Raw genomic sequence first — 15,692 nt, forward strand, 5'->3', positions numbered from 1 at the left:
TGAAAGAAAGAATAGCTATTAATGTTTATATTGATTTCATGTTGACTTGATAATATTTTGGATACAGTAGGTTACATAAAATATATTTTTTTAAATTAATTTCACCTGTTCTTTTAATTTTTTTAATGTGCTTCTAAAAATTTTGAAATTATGTACGTGTCTTGCCTTGTGTCCCCATCTAGACGGTCTATCCAGCTCTCTGGCTGACTCCCCTTCCCAACACACTCTCACCAATCCCGTTTCTCAGTCTCACATAGTAGGAGAAGGTGATTTCTTGGTCGGGGCTAGCATCAGCTGGATCAATGTAATAATCCACCAGCACTTTCTGGGGCTGGCCACATTTCAAGAGGCCATTTGGCTGACGGATGCCGACGAAGCTGCGGGTTGTGTTGTAGAAGGGTTCCAGGTACAGGTAGGCATTTTGGTAGTAATGAGGCACTTGTTCTGGATTGTATACTAAATCTTCCATTTGGAACTTGCCCTGGGAGAAAAAGAAAAAGTCCCGTCTTACCCCAACCATATTAACCCCCCGGACTTGTCATGCTTTTCAATCAGAGCTCTTTCTCTCAAATCTTCACTGCCTAGGAGCAGCACGTGGGTATTTCACTAGAGGTCCAGCAAGGATGGATAAGGAATCCATAAAAGTGGTTCTGTGCAGCAACATTTTAGCATGAAGGAGAGTCATAGGAGGGCTGAATTATAGTTGTTAAGTATGGGAAATTGTGGGTGATATACCTTCACCGACTGATGCAGAGAGGATACATAAGCATGACTAAGATTACATTGAAATCGAAGATTATACTTCAGGGATAAGAAAACTAGGTTTAGGCCGGGCACGGTGGCTCACGCCTGTAATCCTAGCACTCTGGGAGGCCGAGGCGGGTGGATCGCTCGAGGTCAGGAGTTAGAGACCAGCCTGAGCAAGAGCGAGACCTCGTCTCTACTAAAAATAGAAAGAAATTATCTGGCCAACTAAAATATATATATAGAAAAAATTAGCCGGGCATGGTGGTGCATGCCTGTAGTCCCAGCTACTTGGGAGGCTGAGGCAGTAGGATTGCCTAAGCCCAGGAGTTTGAGGTTGCTGTGAGCTAGGCTGACGCCACAGCACTCACTCTAGCCCGGGCAACAAAGCGAGACTCTGTCTCAAAAAAAAAAAAAAAAGAAAGAAAAGAAAACTAGGTTTAGAGGATACTGAGATTGAAAAATAATTATTTTTTAGTATATTGATTGGATAATGGCTAGACATAGTCAAGACTGGGTGCAGTGTGGCTCATGCCTGTAATCCTAGCACTTTGGGAGACCAAGGTGAAAGGATCACTTGAGGCCAGGAGTTTGAGACCAGCTTGGGCAACATAGCAAGATCTCATCTCTACAAAAAGTAAGAAAAAAAAATTACCAGGCATGGTGGCACACCTGTAGTCCCAGCTACTGAGGTCTGGGGCCTGAAGCAGAAAGTCACTTGAGCACAGAAGTTTGAGGTTACAGTGAGCTTTGACTGTGTCACTGCACTCCAGTCTGGGTGACAGAGTGAAAGCCCTGTCTCAAAAAAATAGTCAAATTAGCCTCAAGACAAATAGTATGTGTTTGCTTAAGTTGTGTGGTTGAATGATTGCATTCATGGCTTCATGGCTCCAACTCTTCACCCCTTCCTGTGTCAACATTCTTTACCAAGTAATCTTAGCCTGACCATGGGCTCACCATGTGACTAGTTGTTGGGAATGGAATATTAGCATATACAACATAAGTCGATACTTAGAAAAGCCCTCATACGTCAGCTTTTGTTCTTGTGTCGCATCACTGCTGTAATATACCTGGACTAGCTTGCTGGAGTTTGAGAGATGTGGAACACCAGCTTACAGCCAGCAGATCCACGGACACATCAGGAAACCCACCAAAATTGTCAGAGCTGCCTGACTGACCACCCCAGGTGCATGAGAAATGAGTGCTTTCTGCTGCGTGACGCTGAGGCTTTGTAGCTGTTTGCTAAGCTGTACGTTGTTGCAGCAGTTGATAGCTGGTATGAGCAGCCTTCCTTGTAAGTTATCTAAAATCTAGAGTTCTTTTGTTTGCCATTTTCACAAGAAATGGGGAGAGTGGAAGGGGAATGGGAAGATTTGATTCTGAACCACTTTTCTTTCCCTGCTCTGATGTCATAAATAGCATCAGACAGAGATGGGGATAAGTTAGAAGATGAATTAGTATAAATCATAGTTTTCCTCTGAAGGGTTATTTATTTGATTGATATTAAAAACCGAAAGGATCTGAGAAAAACAGTGAGTGAGGGGGATGGAATCACAAGTTGAGGGGAGGATAAGAAACAAGAAGATTTTGAAATTGTCCTTCAGGGAAGCTTCCTTGATAGGAAAAGGGTCCTCCCCAGCGCTTACCTGCAGAGAAACCTGTGTCCCATTCCAGTCCGACGTATCCAGCTCGAAGGGAGCAAGGCCATTGTTGTCCGTAATGAGGGTTTGGTTGATGGTTCCATTTACGCCGGAAATCACCAGAAACACTGGATGGTTCTTCAGGAGAGAGCCATCATGGCCCCTAACTCTTACCTGAGGGGTGAAGGTCATTAGGGCTTTAGAATTAGGTTTGGAGTAGGCTTGAGTATGAGGTAAAGTGAAGCCATAACAGAAATTCTAAGAATATACTTCAGGAAAGAGCCTAGAAAAACATAAATGTGATTCAAGCATTCACAACTAGGATGTACGAGGAACAGAGAAGCAACGACAGGAGCAGCCTGAGGCAGAGCTGGATGTGCCCCGGAGCTGATGCAGCTTTTGGGCTCTTGATTGGCACGGGCTCCCCCAAGGTTCTATGCACAGACGGACCCCCTTCCCTGTCCAAATTGCATAATCCTTAGGCACTAAAAAAATCTAGATCTACCCTTGATTTAGAGAAAAGATGACTAAGGAATAAATGTGTCTAAATATGTACGATATTACTGTGTTGACCAGTTGTGTGGGAAGTAAAGAAGGATAAGCTGAAGGGAGGGGGTTCAGTCAGAGATCAGAGCGAAGACACTAACAAAGGAAACTTTAACATTTCCAAAGAAAATGCTTAAGGAGCTGTAAATGGCTTTCTTTCAAGGAAAGTTTGCTATTAACCTTGCTTAGATGCAGACGCCTAGACTAGATGATTTTTTCAGAAAACTTGCAGCTCTTAAATTCAAAGATTTGGACATTGAAAGATGAGCCCCTGGCATTAGGAAGGATCCTGCGGTCACACTAGTACTCAAAGTGGGTCTCTTGCAGAATTAATGGCAGCACAGCACAAGGCGTTAAGAGTGTATACTCTGGGTATGGGCTCGTGGATTTGGTCAGAGTTACCACTTACTAGCTGTGTAACCTTGGCAAATCACTCAACCCCTCTTGCTTCAGTCTCTTCATCTGTAAAACAAGGCCAATAATAGTGTCTACCTCATAGGATTGTTGTAAAGATTAAATAAATGAATACGTGTAAAGTACTTAGAACAAGGCTAATTTAGCTATTATTATATGGCCACAGGAAGGAGGCAAAAGTGAATGGTTAAGCATTTTTGTCTGTGCAGAGACAAGTTGCAACTTACCTTCCCACTGAAGGGGAAATTGGGGTAATAAAAATTATTGGTATCCTCAAAGGTCATTGATCCCATTTGTGAAGAAATGTTAATATCTTGAGTGGTATTGGCCTCCACTCCTGCAGAGGGAAACAAGATGTACAGTGATCTACATACCTGATAGCCTCATCTTCATCTGTAACATCAAATTTCTGAGGGAACGGTACCACTGGAAGTATGAAGTTGAATGTATTTCTGGGAAAAGATCCAAACCAACTCCTTCTCCTCAAACTTTTGGAGAAATAGGTAGTTGATGGCAGGGTGGAATCTGGCACTTCCCCTGGCCTGAGAATGAGGAACAGGGTACCTCCCAAATACTCATGAGGGTAGACCCCAAATACTCCAAGCAGTTCTATCCCGGGGACAGATAGATAGATAGATAGATAGATAGATAGATAGATAGATAGATAGATAGATAGGTCTTCTTTTAAGGTGCCCAGGAGCGCCCTGCTTACCTGTCCCTTTCTCCACCACAGTAGCCACAATATTGACGTTGTAGCTGTACACATATCCAGTGAGGTTGAAGGTGGCCATGTCCACAGATGCTGAGAAGCACCCTGTTTTGTCAGTCTAGTGAAGCAATCCGAGTGAGAAAGAGAGAATGTGAGGAACCCAATCTCCACTTCCATTTCACAATGTGTTGTAGAAGGAAGTAATTTCTTCTCTCCATACTTTAGTTTCTCCATCTTTAAGATAGAAAAACTCCTATAACATGAACTATACACTCGCACATATATAATCACGAGATGACTTTGAAGCTCCAAGATTTGAGAAATGGCAAAAGAACCAAGAGCAGAACTGGAACATTGTACCTTACAAGAGTTTAGGTTAACTTCTCAATTTCCAGGCAGACTCTGAAAGGCTATCTGTTTAGGATAAGGAACACAGCTTTGTTCTTTGGAACTGGGATAACAGTCCTGTGAAATGCTTCCCATTTTGAGCTTTTTACCACTTCTCTAAGTTGATGCTTGCTTACTTACTCTCTGGCATGTGTGGCTAACATTCCTTTTCTACGTCCCATTTACTCACCTGTCCAGAGAGGTGCTTGCATTTGTCGGGTTCCCGTCCCACCTCTCCATACCAGTAAGTATACGCCTTCTGACAGGCCGACACCTGCACTGCCCCTAGCACGGGTTTTCCGTAGGTGAACCTGACCAAGAAAAGCATGAGGAGCCAGAGTTGGGGATCCCACTGGAGATCCAACTCTCTTCTCCCAAACGCCACTTTCCCACACTGTAGCCCCTGAAAGCGCTCTGACAATCCTACCTTTCTCTAGCTCTTTCCCTTCCCTGCTTTCCTCAGAGCCTCAGTGTGTTTCCATTACACAAGAAGCACCATGCTGAGGTCAGAAACAGTCTCTTTCTGTCTCCTTACTCCTATTTCTCCATGGGATTCAATATTGTGTTCTACACAAAGTAGAGATCAAATCAATGATATTGACTGAGTGAGGTGGACAATAAGAGCAGAAAAGCAATTATGAAATGTGTTCTTGGATAAGTCATGACTCCGAACTATGTAAAATATCCCAAGTTTTGGCTCACCCATAATCCCTCTGCCCACATCACTCCCTCATCACTTCTCTCAATGGAGCTTCAATCTCTGCCAGATCCAGAGCTCCCACTCTTACCTGCAACAGATTTTTACTAAGAAAGATTCCTGCACCGTTGACAACTGCTTGGGTTCCACCACTTCCACCTTAAACTTAGGCAGCACTGGGGAGAGTAGAGAAATGGGAGAAGAATAGGAGGACTTGGTCCAATAGGTAGTGAACAAAGGGTATAAAAACAGTGATAATTCAATTAATTGATTTAATAAATGGGACATTATTAAGGTAAAATGCTCTGGAAGTTATTAGTTGGCTTAGGACTGATTCAAAAATGAATACATGATTCTTTCCCAGAATAGATTTTACTCTCCCTTTGCTGATTTTGAGTCAAGATTATTTATACCTAACACTTTGACCTGTCAATTGCCCCACCTACCGTATTCCTCCACACTGAAGGTGCCAAAGGTCTTGCCCTCAGCCACTGCCACTGCCACGGTGTAGGTGCCCAGCGTTGCCTCTGGTGCCAGTTGGAAGGACAGGTCTACAATGCCTTGCGTGGGCGTCACGTCCAGCCACTGTGCAATCCTGTTGCTATTTGGATCCTGTGTCCAGTGAAGAGAAACTGCGTGATGTGCCTGCCTGTTTGCTTCCCACTCCACACTGCAAAATGCAGGCAAAGAAGCAAACAAGCAAGTAAAGAATTCCACCCACTGTTCACGGCCCCTGTGGTCTGTGATCAAGAAGAGCAGCTCCCTGTGTTATTTATAATTTTCTTCCTTACTGGATGAAATAAATATTCCTATATGTCCAGCCCCCATTTGGGGGGAAAAGGGTCCTTATGGATTCAAACCATCAGACTGAGTCCTCTAAAGTGTCAACACCAGTTTCAGAAAGTGGTCTTTGGGATATCATTTACAAAGAATGTCTACTGTACTTCTGGTCCCTATTGAGGGACAAAGCTGAAGGAATTGATTGTAAGATACCTGAAAGATAGGTAGTTTCGTGGAAAAAATGGAGGGGATACTGTGGGGAATTCACCCTTCTAGATCCTTTCCTCCGAAACTCTTCTCACAGGCATTTGTGCTGTCATGTAACGGTGGAGCGTTTATGACAAGAGCTATTACCTAAGACTAGCAGCAGCATAGACCCAAGCCTGGTTAAATGGGCATGGCACGGAGAAGTCACACTAATGAGGGGCAGGGGGCTGCAGGCATGGCCGAGGGTGGTGTCCTTGTCTACAGTGGCTTAAGTCTGAGAGACCAGGAGGGCAGAGACAGGAGGACAAGCTCAGCTCAGGTGGATGTGGGTGCTCGGGGCAGGCAGAGTCTTGGGGGTCTGGACCAAGATCTCAGAGTTGTGTCTGCCTTCAAGGGTTAGCACCAAATTCCCATTCTTCCTTCTCCACAACTGACAGAGAAGAAAAAGAAACTACTACTTACCTGTAGTTCCAGCAGGGAGTACTGAAAAGGAAAACCAGATAATATGGGTTAAAGTAGCAATAAGGATAAGTCTGCCAAAAGCAGAAAGTCTCAAAGTACTCTTCCTTTCTCTCTTGCCCATTCTTTTCTTTCTTTCTGTCTGTTTTTTTTTTTTTTTCAGTTGGTTGGTTTGGGTTTTTTTTTCCTGAGACAAGATCTTGCTCTGTCACCCCCACCCTGGCTAGAGTACAGTGGCGTCATCATAGCTCACTGCAGCCCCAAACTCCTGGGCTCAAGGGATCTTCCTGCCTCATCCTTCTGAGTAGCTGGGACAACAGGTGTGTGCCACCATCATTCCTTTCTTTCTAAATGGCTGTTTTGTGCCCTGAAAAGAGTAACAATGGGGGGCAAAAGTTTATTGGGAAGAGAAGGGGAGAGATTTCCTCAAAGGAATTGCCAGTCTCCAAAAGATCTGAAGCAATGGAGCACTCAGCATCTATGTGCCCTGTGACTGATCTTCCACAACAAACGTGCCCTAAAAGAAGTAGAGCACCCACAGGCTCCCCGGTGTTTAAACCTCTTCTTGGTAGCCAGCCATCTCCTGGCCTCCTCCTCTGCCATTTGAATGCCACTGAGCAGGAACCTTACTTTCAAACGTTACAAAATAACTTCGAAAAAAATTTTGTTTGAAAGAGTTCCATCAAAGGATCATGTATAGTCTCCTAAAGAAAATGGTTGCTAAATGGATGCTAAAACCATTAAGTTGGTGGGGAATGGGTCATTGTGCTTGTAACTAGATGAGAGTGAAAGCTGGAATTTAGTTGGGGGCAGGGGGAAGGGAGATCAGAGAGGGTGCAACATTATTCAAAAGAGAAGACCAGGCCGGCGCCGTGGCTCACGCCTGTAATCCTAGCACTCTGGGAGGCCAAGGCGGGTGGATCTCTCGAGGTCAGGAGTTCGAGACCAGCCTGAGCAAGAGCGAGACCCCCGTCTCTACTAAACATAGAAAGAAATTATCTGGCCAACTAAAAGTATATATAGAAAAAATTAGCTGGGCATGGTGGTGCATGCCTATAGTCCCAGCTACTTGGGAGGCTAAGGCAGGAGGATCTCTTGAGCCCAGGAGTTTGAGGTTGCTGTGAGCTAGGCTGATGCCACGGCACTCACTCTAGCCCGGGCAACACAGTGAGACTCTGTCTCAAAAAAAAAAAAAAAAAAAAGAAAAGATAAGCACTCGATATTTGTACCAAAACTCCTGCTCAAAAGGGGATAGCGGTGATGGGAAGGAGGAATAAACAGAATTCTGAGCTGGGAAGAAGGTGGTGTGGAGCCGCCTGCTGATGGAGGACAAACTCAGAACTTCCCCACACGTAGGAGAAGGAAACAGTGGCTCTGAGAACACGGAGATGGAAAATAAAAATAATGTCGCCCCTCCTCCTGTCTTCAAAAGTTTCATTTGAATACACGGGCTGTGACTGAAGGAGAAGGATGGGAGCAGGGGTGTCATAGAGGTAGGTATCTCAGCAGTGCGGAGAAGCCACACAAGCCCCAAACTGAAATCACCTCTGTCACAAGGGGCAGGGTTGCTCAGGAAAGTGCAAGTGTTCACCAGATGTCACCACGCTTTTACCGTCGGTATGTGTGTATGCAGCGTTGCCTTAAGGGAATTGTGTACTTTAAAAATTACCTTGCCTCATGGTAAAAATGGTGGCAGTGGATAGTCTCATTTCTTCCTTTTGTTCAATACACTCCTGAATTATTTCTTTTTTTATTTGTTTTGTTTTGTTTTTTTGAGACAGAGTCTCGCTCTGTTGCCTGGGTTAGAGTGAGTGCCGTGGCATCAGCCTAGCTCACAGCAACCTCAAACTCCTGGGCTCAAGCAATCCTCCTGCCTCAGCCTCCCGAGTCGCTGGGACTACAGACATGCGCCACCATGCCCGGTTAATTTTTTCTATACATATTTTAGTTGGCCAGATAATTTCTTTCTATTTTTAGTAGAGACGGGGTCTCGCTCTTGTTCAGGCTGGTCTCGAACTCCTGCCCTCGAGCGATCCTCCTGCCTCGGCCTCCCAGAGCTAGGATTACAGGCGTGAGCCACCGCGCCCGGCCTATTTTTTAATATTTGAACTGCAAAGCCAAGTTGGCATCACTCCTCAAGAGGTCTTGAAGTTTGCAAAAACCCTTTTAAAATGACAGCGAATGTCATCATCTCTCAGGAATGTTAACCTAGTGGATGGGTAGACACCGGAGCTGAGAACTAGTCACCTCTGCGCACACCCGGGCAGGCAGGAGCCAGGAGGATTTAGGCGGGTGCCCTGAGGCCAGCGCGGCGCTGCATGCCCACACGCAACCCGGCGGGCCTTGTCCTGTCGCACCTGCACTGAGGGGACCTCCCCCCTTGCAGAGACCCTCCTCTCCTTCTCCCTGTCCTCTCTCGGTCTGCTCTACTCCCTTCCCTTGCCCTCCTCCCAGCCAAATGCTCACCTTGTCATTCACTGGGACAAAGTTGCTGTTCATGGTGACGACGCGGAAATACACTGGAAGGAAACAGGCTCATCAGCAAAGGGGATTTCCCATCCCAGACTCTTTCTGCCATCCTGTCACACGTATTTCTAAGTCAGCAAAACCCCACCAGGTTTTTCTTTTTTTTTTTTTTTTTTTTTTTTTTGAGACAGAGTCTCACTTTGTTGCCCGGGCTAGAGTGAGTGCCGTGGCGTCAGCCTAGCTCACAGCAACCTCAAACTCCTGGGCTTAAGCGATCCTCCTGCCTCAGCCTCCCGAGTAGCTGGGACTACAGGCATGAGCCACCATGCCCGGCTAATTTTTTTGTATATATATTTTTAGTTGGCCAGATAATTTCTTTTCTATTTTTGGTAGAGACGGGGTCTCACTCTTGCTCAGGCTGGTCTCGAACTCCTGACCTCGAGCGATCCACCTGCCTCGGCCTCCCAGAGCTAGGATTACAGGCGTGAGCCACCGCGCCCGGCCATTTTTTTTTTTTTAAAAAAAAAAAAACCTAGTTTGAGAGAGAGGTAAAGCACAAACACAGTTTCTGTTCAGGCCTCCAGACTTCGAAACCTCAGAATGGAACAAGCCTCTAAGGAAGAAGGAACAAATACAAACAACAGGCGCTCACACCAGACGTCCCTGATGCTTTCTGGCCTGTATACAATAGGCTTATTGTAGGACCTGGCAACCCAATTACACTTCCCAAATTCCTCTCCTGGAGAAATGTGTACTTTTGTTCTAGATACAGAGTAGCAGCTCCAGCCGGTACACTGGCTCGTGTAACAGAATGAACGCAACCCCCAAAACACTTCGTCTCCCCGACTTTCTTCTGCAGGTCTAGTTCCCTTAGCCACAAGTCCCCTTTTGCCACTGTGTGCAGCTGCCTCCCCAGGCCTTGGTCTACCCGAATGCATGCCTCTTACCTCGCTGCCCTTGGGTGTAGACGGGTTTGTCAGTCTGTACAAAGGTGCCACTCCCCTGCCTCTGAATTAGAACCTTTTTCTTCTCCTCAAAGCTGAGGTTCTTTCCAACACCTGACACCCGAACTGTGGCCACTTCTTCTGTGCCACCAGCAGGAGGTGGTACCTGGCCAAGAGACGGCAGCTCAGGGGACGAGGAGGAGATTGGGGGACAGAACCAACTGGTCCCAACCCGACAGTGAAAGGGTAAAAGGAAAGAACTGAGTTAGATGGGGGCAGCAAGGGTAGAGACATAAAGGGAAACAACATTATCAGGGGTTAAGGTCAGGAACTAAAAGAAGAAATCCAAGGTCAAGGAAATTGTGGGTGAATTATGGCCAGGAATTGAAGTTGAGAAGAGATAGGTTTACAGGCTGTGGCAAAAGTAAGATAACAGAACTTATATTAAAGGTTAGATTACAGCGAGTGCCTACGGAGGAGAATAGGAAAGTAAGGCATTAGAGGTAGGGCTGAGTCTGTGCTTACTAGAAAGGAGATGCAATGTAAGTGCCTCTTCTTCAATCCAGACTGTTCTAGCAACTTCTGGGTCTTGCCCTTGGTCTCCAGCGTAATAGTGAATTTTACACCATAGTACCCGGGGCTCAGATCCAAACACACCTTCTGAGTGGAGGGGAAGTTAAGCAGGGCTGGTAAGGTCACCAGGTAGTTTCTATTAGGGAACAAAAGGATTTCAGAACGATCATGATGATTCATTCATTCAGTGAAAGACTAACCACTTTCCTAAGCACTCAGCATTAGACAGACCTAACCCTTCCTTTATGAAACTTAAATAAAACAAATAACTCAGCCAGTGAGATGGCTCACGCCTGTAATCCTAGCACTCTGGGAGGCCGAGGCAACAGGATCTCCTGAGATCAGAAGTTTGAGACCAGCCTGAGCAAGAGCGAGACCCCATCTCTACTGAAAATAGGAAAATCAGCCAGATGTCATTGTAGTCCCAGGAGGATCACTTTAGCCCAAGAGTTGGAGGTTGCTGTGAGCTAGGCTGACACCACGGAACTCTATCCAGGGTGACAGTGAGACTCTGTCTCAAAAAAAAAAAAAACAAAAACTCAGTGCACAGACTTAAAACTCCCCCATTAGGTGGCCATCATCAAGAACGTCTGCTTAGAAAACCAATGAGGAAATTAGGTCTATTCCAGAGAACAAGGTATAAGGAGTCTACTACGTGTTAACATTTGTCTTTTTGTTAAGCTTCCTCTTGGTGCTTCAGCTTTTCTCTCTGGGTAGAGGATCAATGGAACCAAAGAGGAGGAAAAAATGAGAAGAAAGTGAAAGTAAACCAGAATTGATCTCCCCATCCCCATATTTATGTTTGAGAAAGACAGGCACAGAAGCCACCTGCCCTAAATCAGCTCTGACACCAAGCACTTACGGGAGTAGTTCTTCTGCAGTGGCTGGCAATAGGGCCAACATTCCTAGAAGGAGTTGAGCCCACATCTTTGTGGGTGAGACAGATTCCTCCGGATCAGGAACCAGAGGTCTGCTCCCCGGCAGTAGCTTATATACTACCCACCAGGTAGGGTGTGCAGCTATGACTGATGCTCTGGCCTCACCTATGGGGACCTCAGGTGAGGTGTAGAACAGGGTAGGGCCACGGTTTGCTTCTTCAAAAGTTATTTCTCCATGGAACATTTATACTTGTTCAGCCAGTTTGGGGGGAAAAGCCAGAGCTCAATATTCATAGTGGTAAAGCTCTCAGAACACATTTTGAACTCCTCCCTTTTTTTCTGGTTTCATTCCAAATTCCCATTCTCATTTAATCTCCTTTTTTTCTTTTATTATTCTTGGGAACACAAGCATGAGGGCAGTATCAATAGAAAAGCAGTAAACTTTTAATTGGGAATTTTAAAAAGTTAATACTACTCAATATCGATGTGACTGTATGGAAGACAGTATGGACAGTCCCAGAGAAAAAAATAATTTGGACAGCCTTTCTCAGGGCACATCAAAAGCCTTGGAGATTTGCATATTCTTTGACTCAGCAATTCCTACTCTGGAAATATATCTTAATGATGGAAAAAGAGAATGCTGTATGCAAAAATGTATCTACTCTGATTTTCTTTACAGTATCCTTTATAATGGCAATACTTAGAAGCCACCTAAAATATAAATTAGCAAGGATACTTTCCAGGACCAATGACCAGGCTTGGCACTGCCGGGACTCACTTCTCCCAATCTTTTTCTCTTACTTATTTGACTCTGTTTGGCCTAATTTTTTCTACTACACACAGGTTTTCCTTCAGGTAGTAGGGAAAATGGCAGCTGTGAGTCCTCAATCCATATTCTTCCAGCTCTATGATTCCAATTTACAAATTTTTCACCTATGTTATCTTCTGAAGAAAGACTTTGTTCCTCCTTCTCTCACATGCTCACCTCTGAATCAACCACTGTGGTCAGGATACTATAATAGGCAGGGGCTGAGTCCTTCTCCCACCCAGAGGCCAGGGTGGGAGGCACTGCAATTAGCAACCCCATTAGAACCATACAGAGTTGGGGAAGGGAAATTCTCCAAAGAAAGGGAAGTTCACTACAGTAGGAAGTATGTTGGGTTAAAGATGCTGGAAAAATAAAACATTAAATCTATTATGGTGCTCAAAAATATGAGTTTGGTTGAATAAACTGGCATGTTAATACAAAGCAATACTTTGTAGCCATTAAAAATAATGTTTTCATGATAAAAGAAATGGTTTATAATACTAAATGAATGGGAGTGGGGGAATATGATGCAAAACAACATGTAGGAAGTTCCACTTTCACTCGGATGTGATATAAGAAGCTGGAAGGGGCACTGCTCCCTCCCTGACAATGAGAAAAAGCCAGACACATTGCAAAATCACTTTTTTTGAACCCAAAAGTTGAACCTTGAGCAGAGCTGATGTTGCAGGTCAACTAAGTAGCCTGAAATCCAAAGAGGCACAATTCCTCATGAGGAGGGGCTGATGTGCGGACTGTTTCCTCTGTACCAGAGCGTGGCAGGTGTTAGAGCCGTCATACAAACAAGTAAGAAGAAAGCAGCTAAAGCTTTTATGGATTACGACTGTGGGCTAGAGTGGCTATCGAGAGCCTCTGGGGGCCACAGAAGCAAGGGGTGCTTGCACTTACCTATAGGCTCTTCTCCATGATGTTCACAAGATGTATTGGGGGCAAGGTGGGAGACTGCAAAGAGCCCCCATCAGTACTATAGGCATAGAGGACAGTATAAGCTACCACTGCAGAAAAGGCCCCAGCTGCCCATACTCCTCTCTCAAAAGGCTTAAGACTCTGGGGAGGAACAGCAAAGACTGCTGTTTCCAGGGTACAGGTAAAGACCCATTGTCACCAGGGGACAAAGAGGGTGGGGGAACCCTACTCCTGAGGGAGGGACAATAAACAATCTTGAGCCCGGGGTTCTATACCAATACTTTTAGAGGTCTCCTAAAACTGAAGGAGTGGCAGAAAATTTTTCCCACACAAGACCTACCACAGATACAAAGTGGAGTTTGGTGGCCTGTCATAAGGAGTGGGGCAGGAATGCAGGGAAAGCCTCATTTTCCAGAGCCCAGGCATATAATCCTACCTAAGATTGACAATGAAGAGGACAACAGAGAATGATCCTGTCCCATCGCCGTTACCCTAGCAAAAACACCAAGTAACAAGTAGTAGCAGTCTGCCACTGGCAGAGGGGCAAGAACATGAACAGAGACTACCTCTGTGATGCCTATGTGGTATACAGGGAAAACTGAGCACTAAGGTGGAGTACAAACTTCGAGAAAACCCTCCAGCATTCCAGACACCACCCTAAGCATAAGGTATCATTAGAGGAATTTGAAGCCTATGGTGCACTGAAAGTAATCTTGGCAATAGTAAAACCTAAATCCAGCTCACCTTTTAACTAGATTGGCTCAATCTATCACATTAACTGGCTGAGCTGTGTCCATTTCGAGGCACAAAAACTATTCACCTAAATCTATTTTATTCTGCTCAAAATGTTTGGTACTCCCTCAAAAATTACAAGATGTACCAAAAGAAGAAAATGACAACAACCCTCTGTCAAGCTACAAAGTAATCAACAGAAGCAGACTCAGAGATGACCTAGATGTTAGAGCTATCAGAGGGACTCTAAAATGGCTAGGAGTAACATGTTAAAGGATCTAATTAAAAAGGAGGACAATATGCATGAACAGATGGGGAATTTCAAAAGAAAAAAGATGGAAGTGATAAAATCAAATAGAAATGCGAAAAATTAGAAATACATTATCAGAGATGAACAAATCCTTCTACAGGCTCATCAACAATCTTGACACAGCTGAGGAAATAATCAATTACCTTGAAGTTAGGTCAATTAAAAATCACCCAGACTGAAACATGAGAAAAAAGAGTGGAAAGAAATTAAACAGAGACCTATCATTCAATCCAGCATCTCACTACTGGACATCTACCCAAAGGAAGTCATTTTATAAAAAAAATCTGTACCTGAATGTTTATCACAGCACAATTTACAATTACAAAGATATGGAATCAACCTAAGTGTCCATCAACTAATGAGTAGATAAGGAAAATGTGGAGTACTACTCAGCCACAAAAAGGGATGAAATAATGTCTTTTGCAGCAACTTGGATGGAACTGGAGACCATTATCCTAAGTATCTCAGGAATGGAAAAACAAACACCACGTGTTCTCACCTATAAGTGGGAGCTAAACTAGGGATATATATGGTCATAAAGTGGTATAATGGATGTTGGAAACTAAGAAGGGGGGAGGATGAGAAGGGAGTGAGGGATAAAAATATACCTATCAAGTACAATGTACACTATTCTGGTGATGGGTACAACTGAAAGCCCTGAATCCAGCATAATATGATTCATCCATCTAACAAAAAACTCTTGTACCCTCTAAATGTTTGGAAATTAAAAAAAATTAAACTGAGTATGCAAGAGCTACAGGACAATATTAAATGGTTTAGCAAACATGTTGTTGGACTCTTGGAAGGAGAAGTGAGAGAAACAAGCAGAAGAAATGTTTAAAGAGCTAATGGGTGAGAATTTTCTAAAAATAATGAAAAATGGCCAGATGCAGTAGCTCTGTAATCCCAGCATTTGGGGAGGCCGAGGCAGGAGGATCTCTTGAGCCCAGGAGTTTGAAACCACTTTGGGCAACATAGCAAGACCCCCATCTCTACAAAAAAAATTTTTCTTAAAAATTAGCCAGGCATTGGCTGGGCGCGGTGGCTCACGCCTGTAATCCTAGCACTCTGGGAGGCCGAGGCGGGTGGATCGCTCGAGGTCAGGAGTTCGAGACCAGCCTGAGTGAGACCCCGTCTCTACTAAAAAAATAGAAAGAAATTATCTGGCCAACTAAAATATATATAGAAAAAAAAAATTAGCCGGGCATGGTGGCACATGCCTGTAGTCCCAGCTACCTGGGAGGCTGAGGCAGTAGGATCGCTGAAGCCCAGGAGTTTGAGGTTGCTGTGAGCTAGGCTGAAGCCACGGCACTCACCCTAGCCCGGGCAACAAAGCGAGACTCTGTCTCAAAAAAAAAAAAAAAAAATTAGCCAGGCATGGTGGCATGCACTTATAGTCCCAGCTACCTTGGGAGGCTGAGATGGGAGGGTTGCTTGAACCCAGGAATTCAAGGTTACTGTGAGCTATGATCAC

The 15,692-nt window shown here is 44.6% G+C and overlaps 1 protein-coding gene across 1 annotated transcript in view; it reads right to left on the reverse strand.

Annotated features, from left to right (window-relative positions):
• The window catches only part of A2ML1 (alpha-2-macroglobulin like 1), a 35,392-nt gene extending 23,899 nt beyond the window's left edge, over positions 1–11,493 (reverse strand). Inside the window, exons 1-12 of the mRNA XM_045554379.1 lie at positions 11,429–11,493; positions 10,519–10,702; positions 9,997–10,159; positions 9,050–9,102; positions 6,587–6,607; positions 5,584–5,749; positions 5,229–5,313; positions 4,631–4,751; positions 4,057–4,171; positions 3,572–3,681; positions 2,391–2,558; positions 254–481 (exon numbers count right to left, since the gene is read on the reverse strand). Coding sequence (XP_045410335.1) covers positions 254–481; positions 2,391–2,558; positions 3,572–3,681; positions 4,057–4,171; positions 4,631–4,751; positions 5,229–5,313; positions 5,584–5,749; positions 6,587–6,607; positions 9,050–9,102; positions 9,997–10,159; positions 10,519–10,702; positions 11,429–11,493 — 1,479 coding nt within the window. The remainder of the gene's footprint in view (positions 1–253; positions 482–2,390; positions 2,559–3,571; positions 3,682–4,056; positions 4,172–4,630; positions 4,752–5,228; positions 5,314–5,583; positions 5,750–6,586; positions 6,608–9,049; positions 9,103–9,996; positions 10,160–10,518; positions 10,703–11,428) is intronic.
• Positions 11,494–15,692: the final 4,199 nt, after the last annotated feature.

The sequence above is a fragment of the Lemur catta genome, chromosome 6, assembly GCF_020740605.2.
Source record: "Lemur catta isolate mLemCat1 chromosome 6, mLemCat1.pri, whole genome shotgun sequence".
Taxonomy (NCBI): Eukaryota; Metazoa; Chordata; class Mammalia; order Primates; family Lemuridae; genus Lemur; species Lemur catta.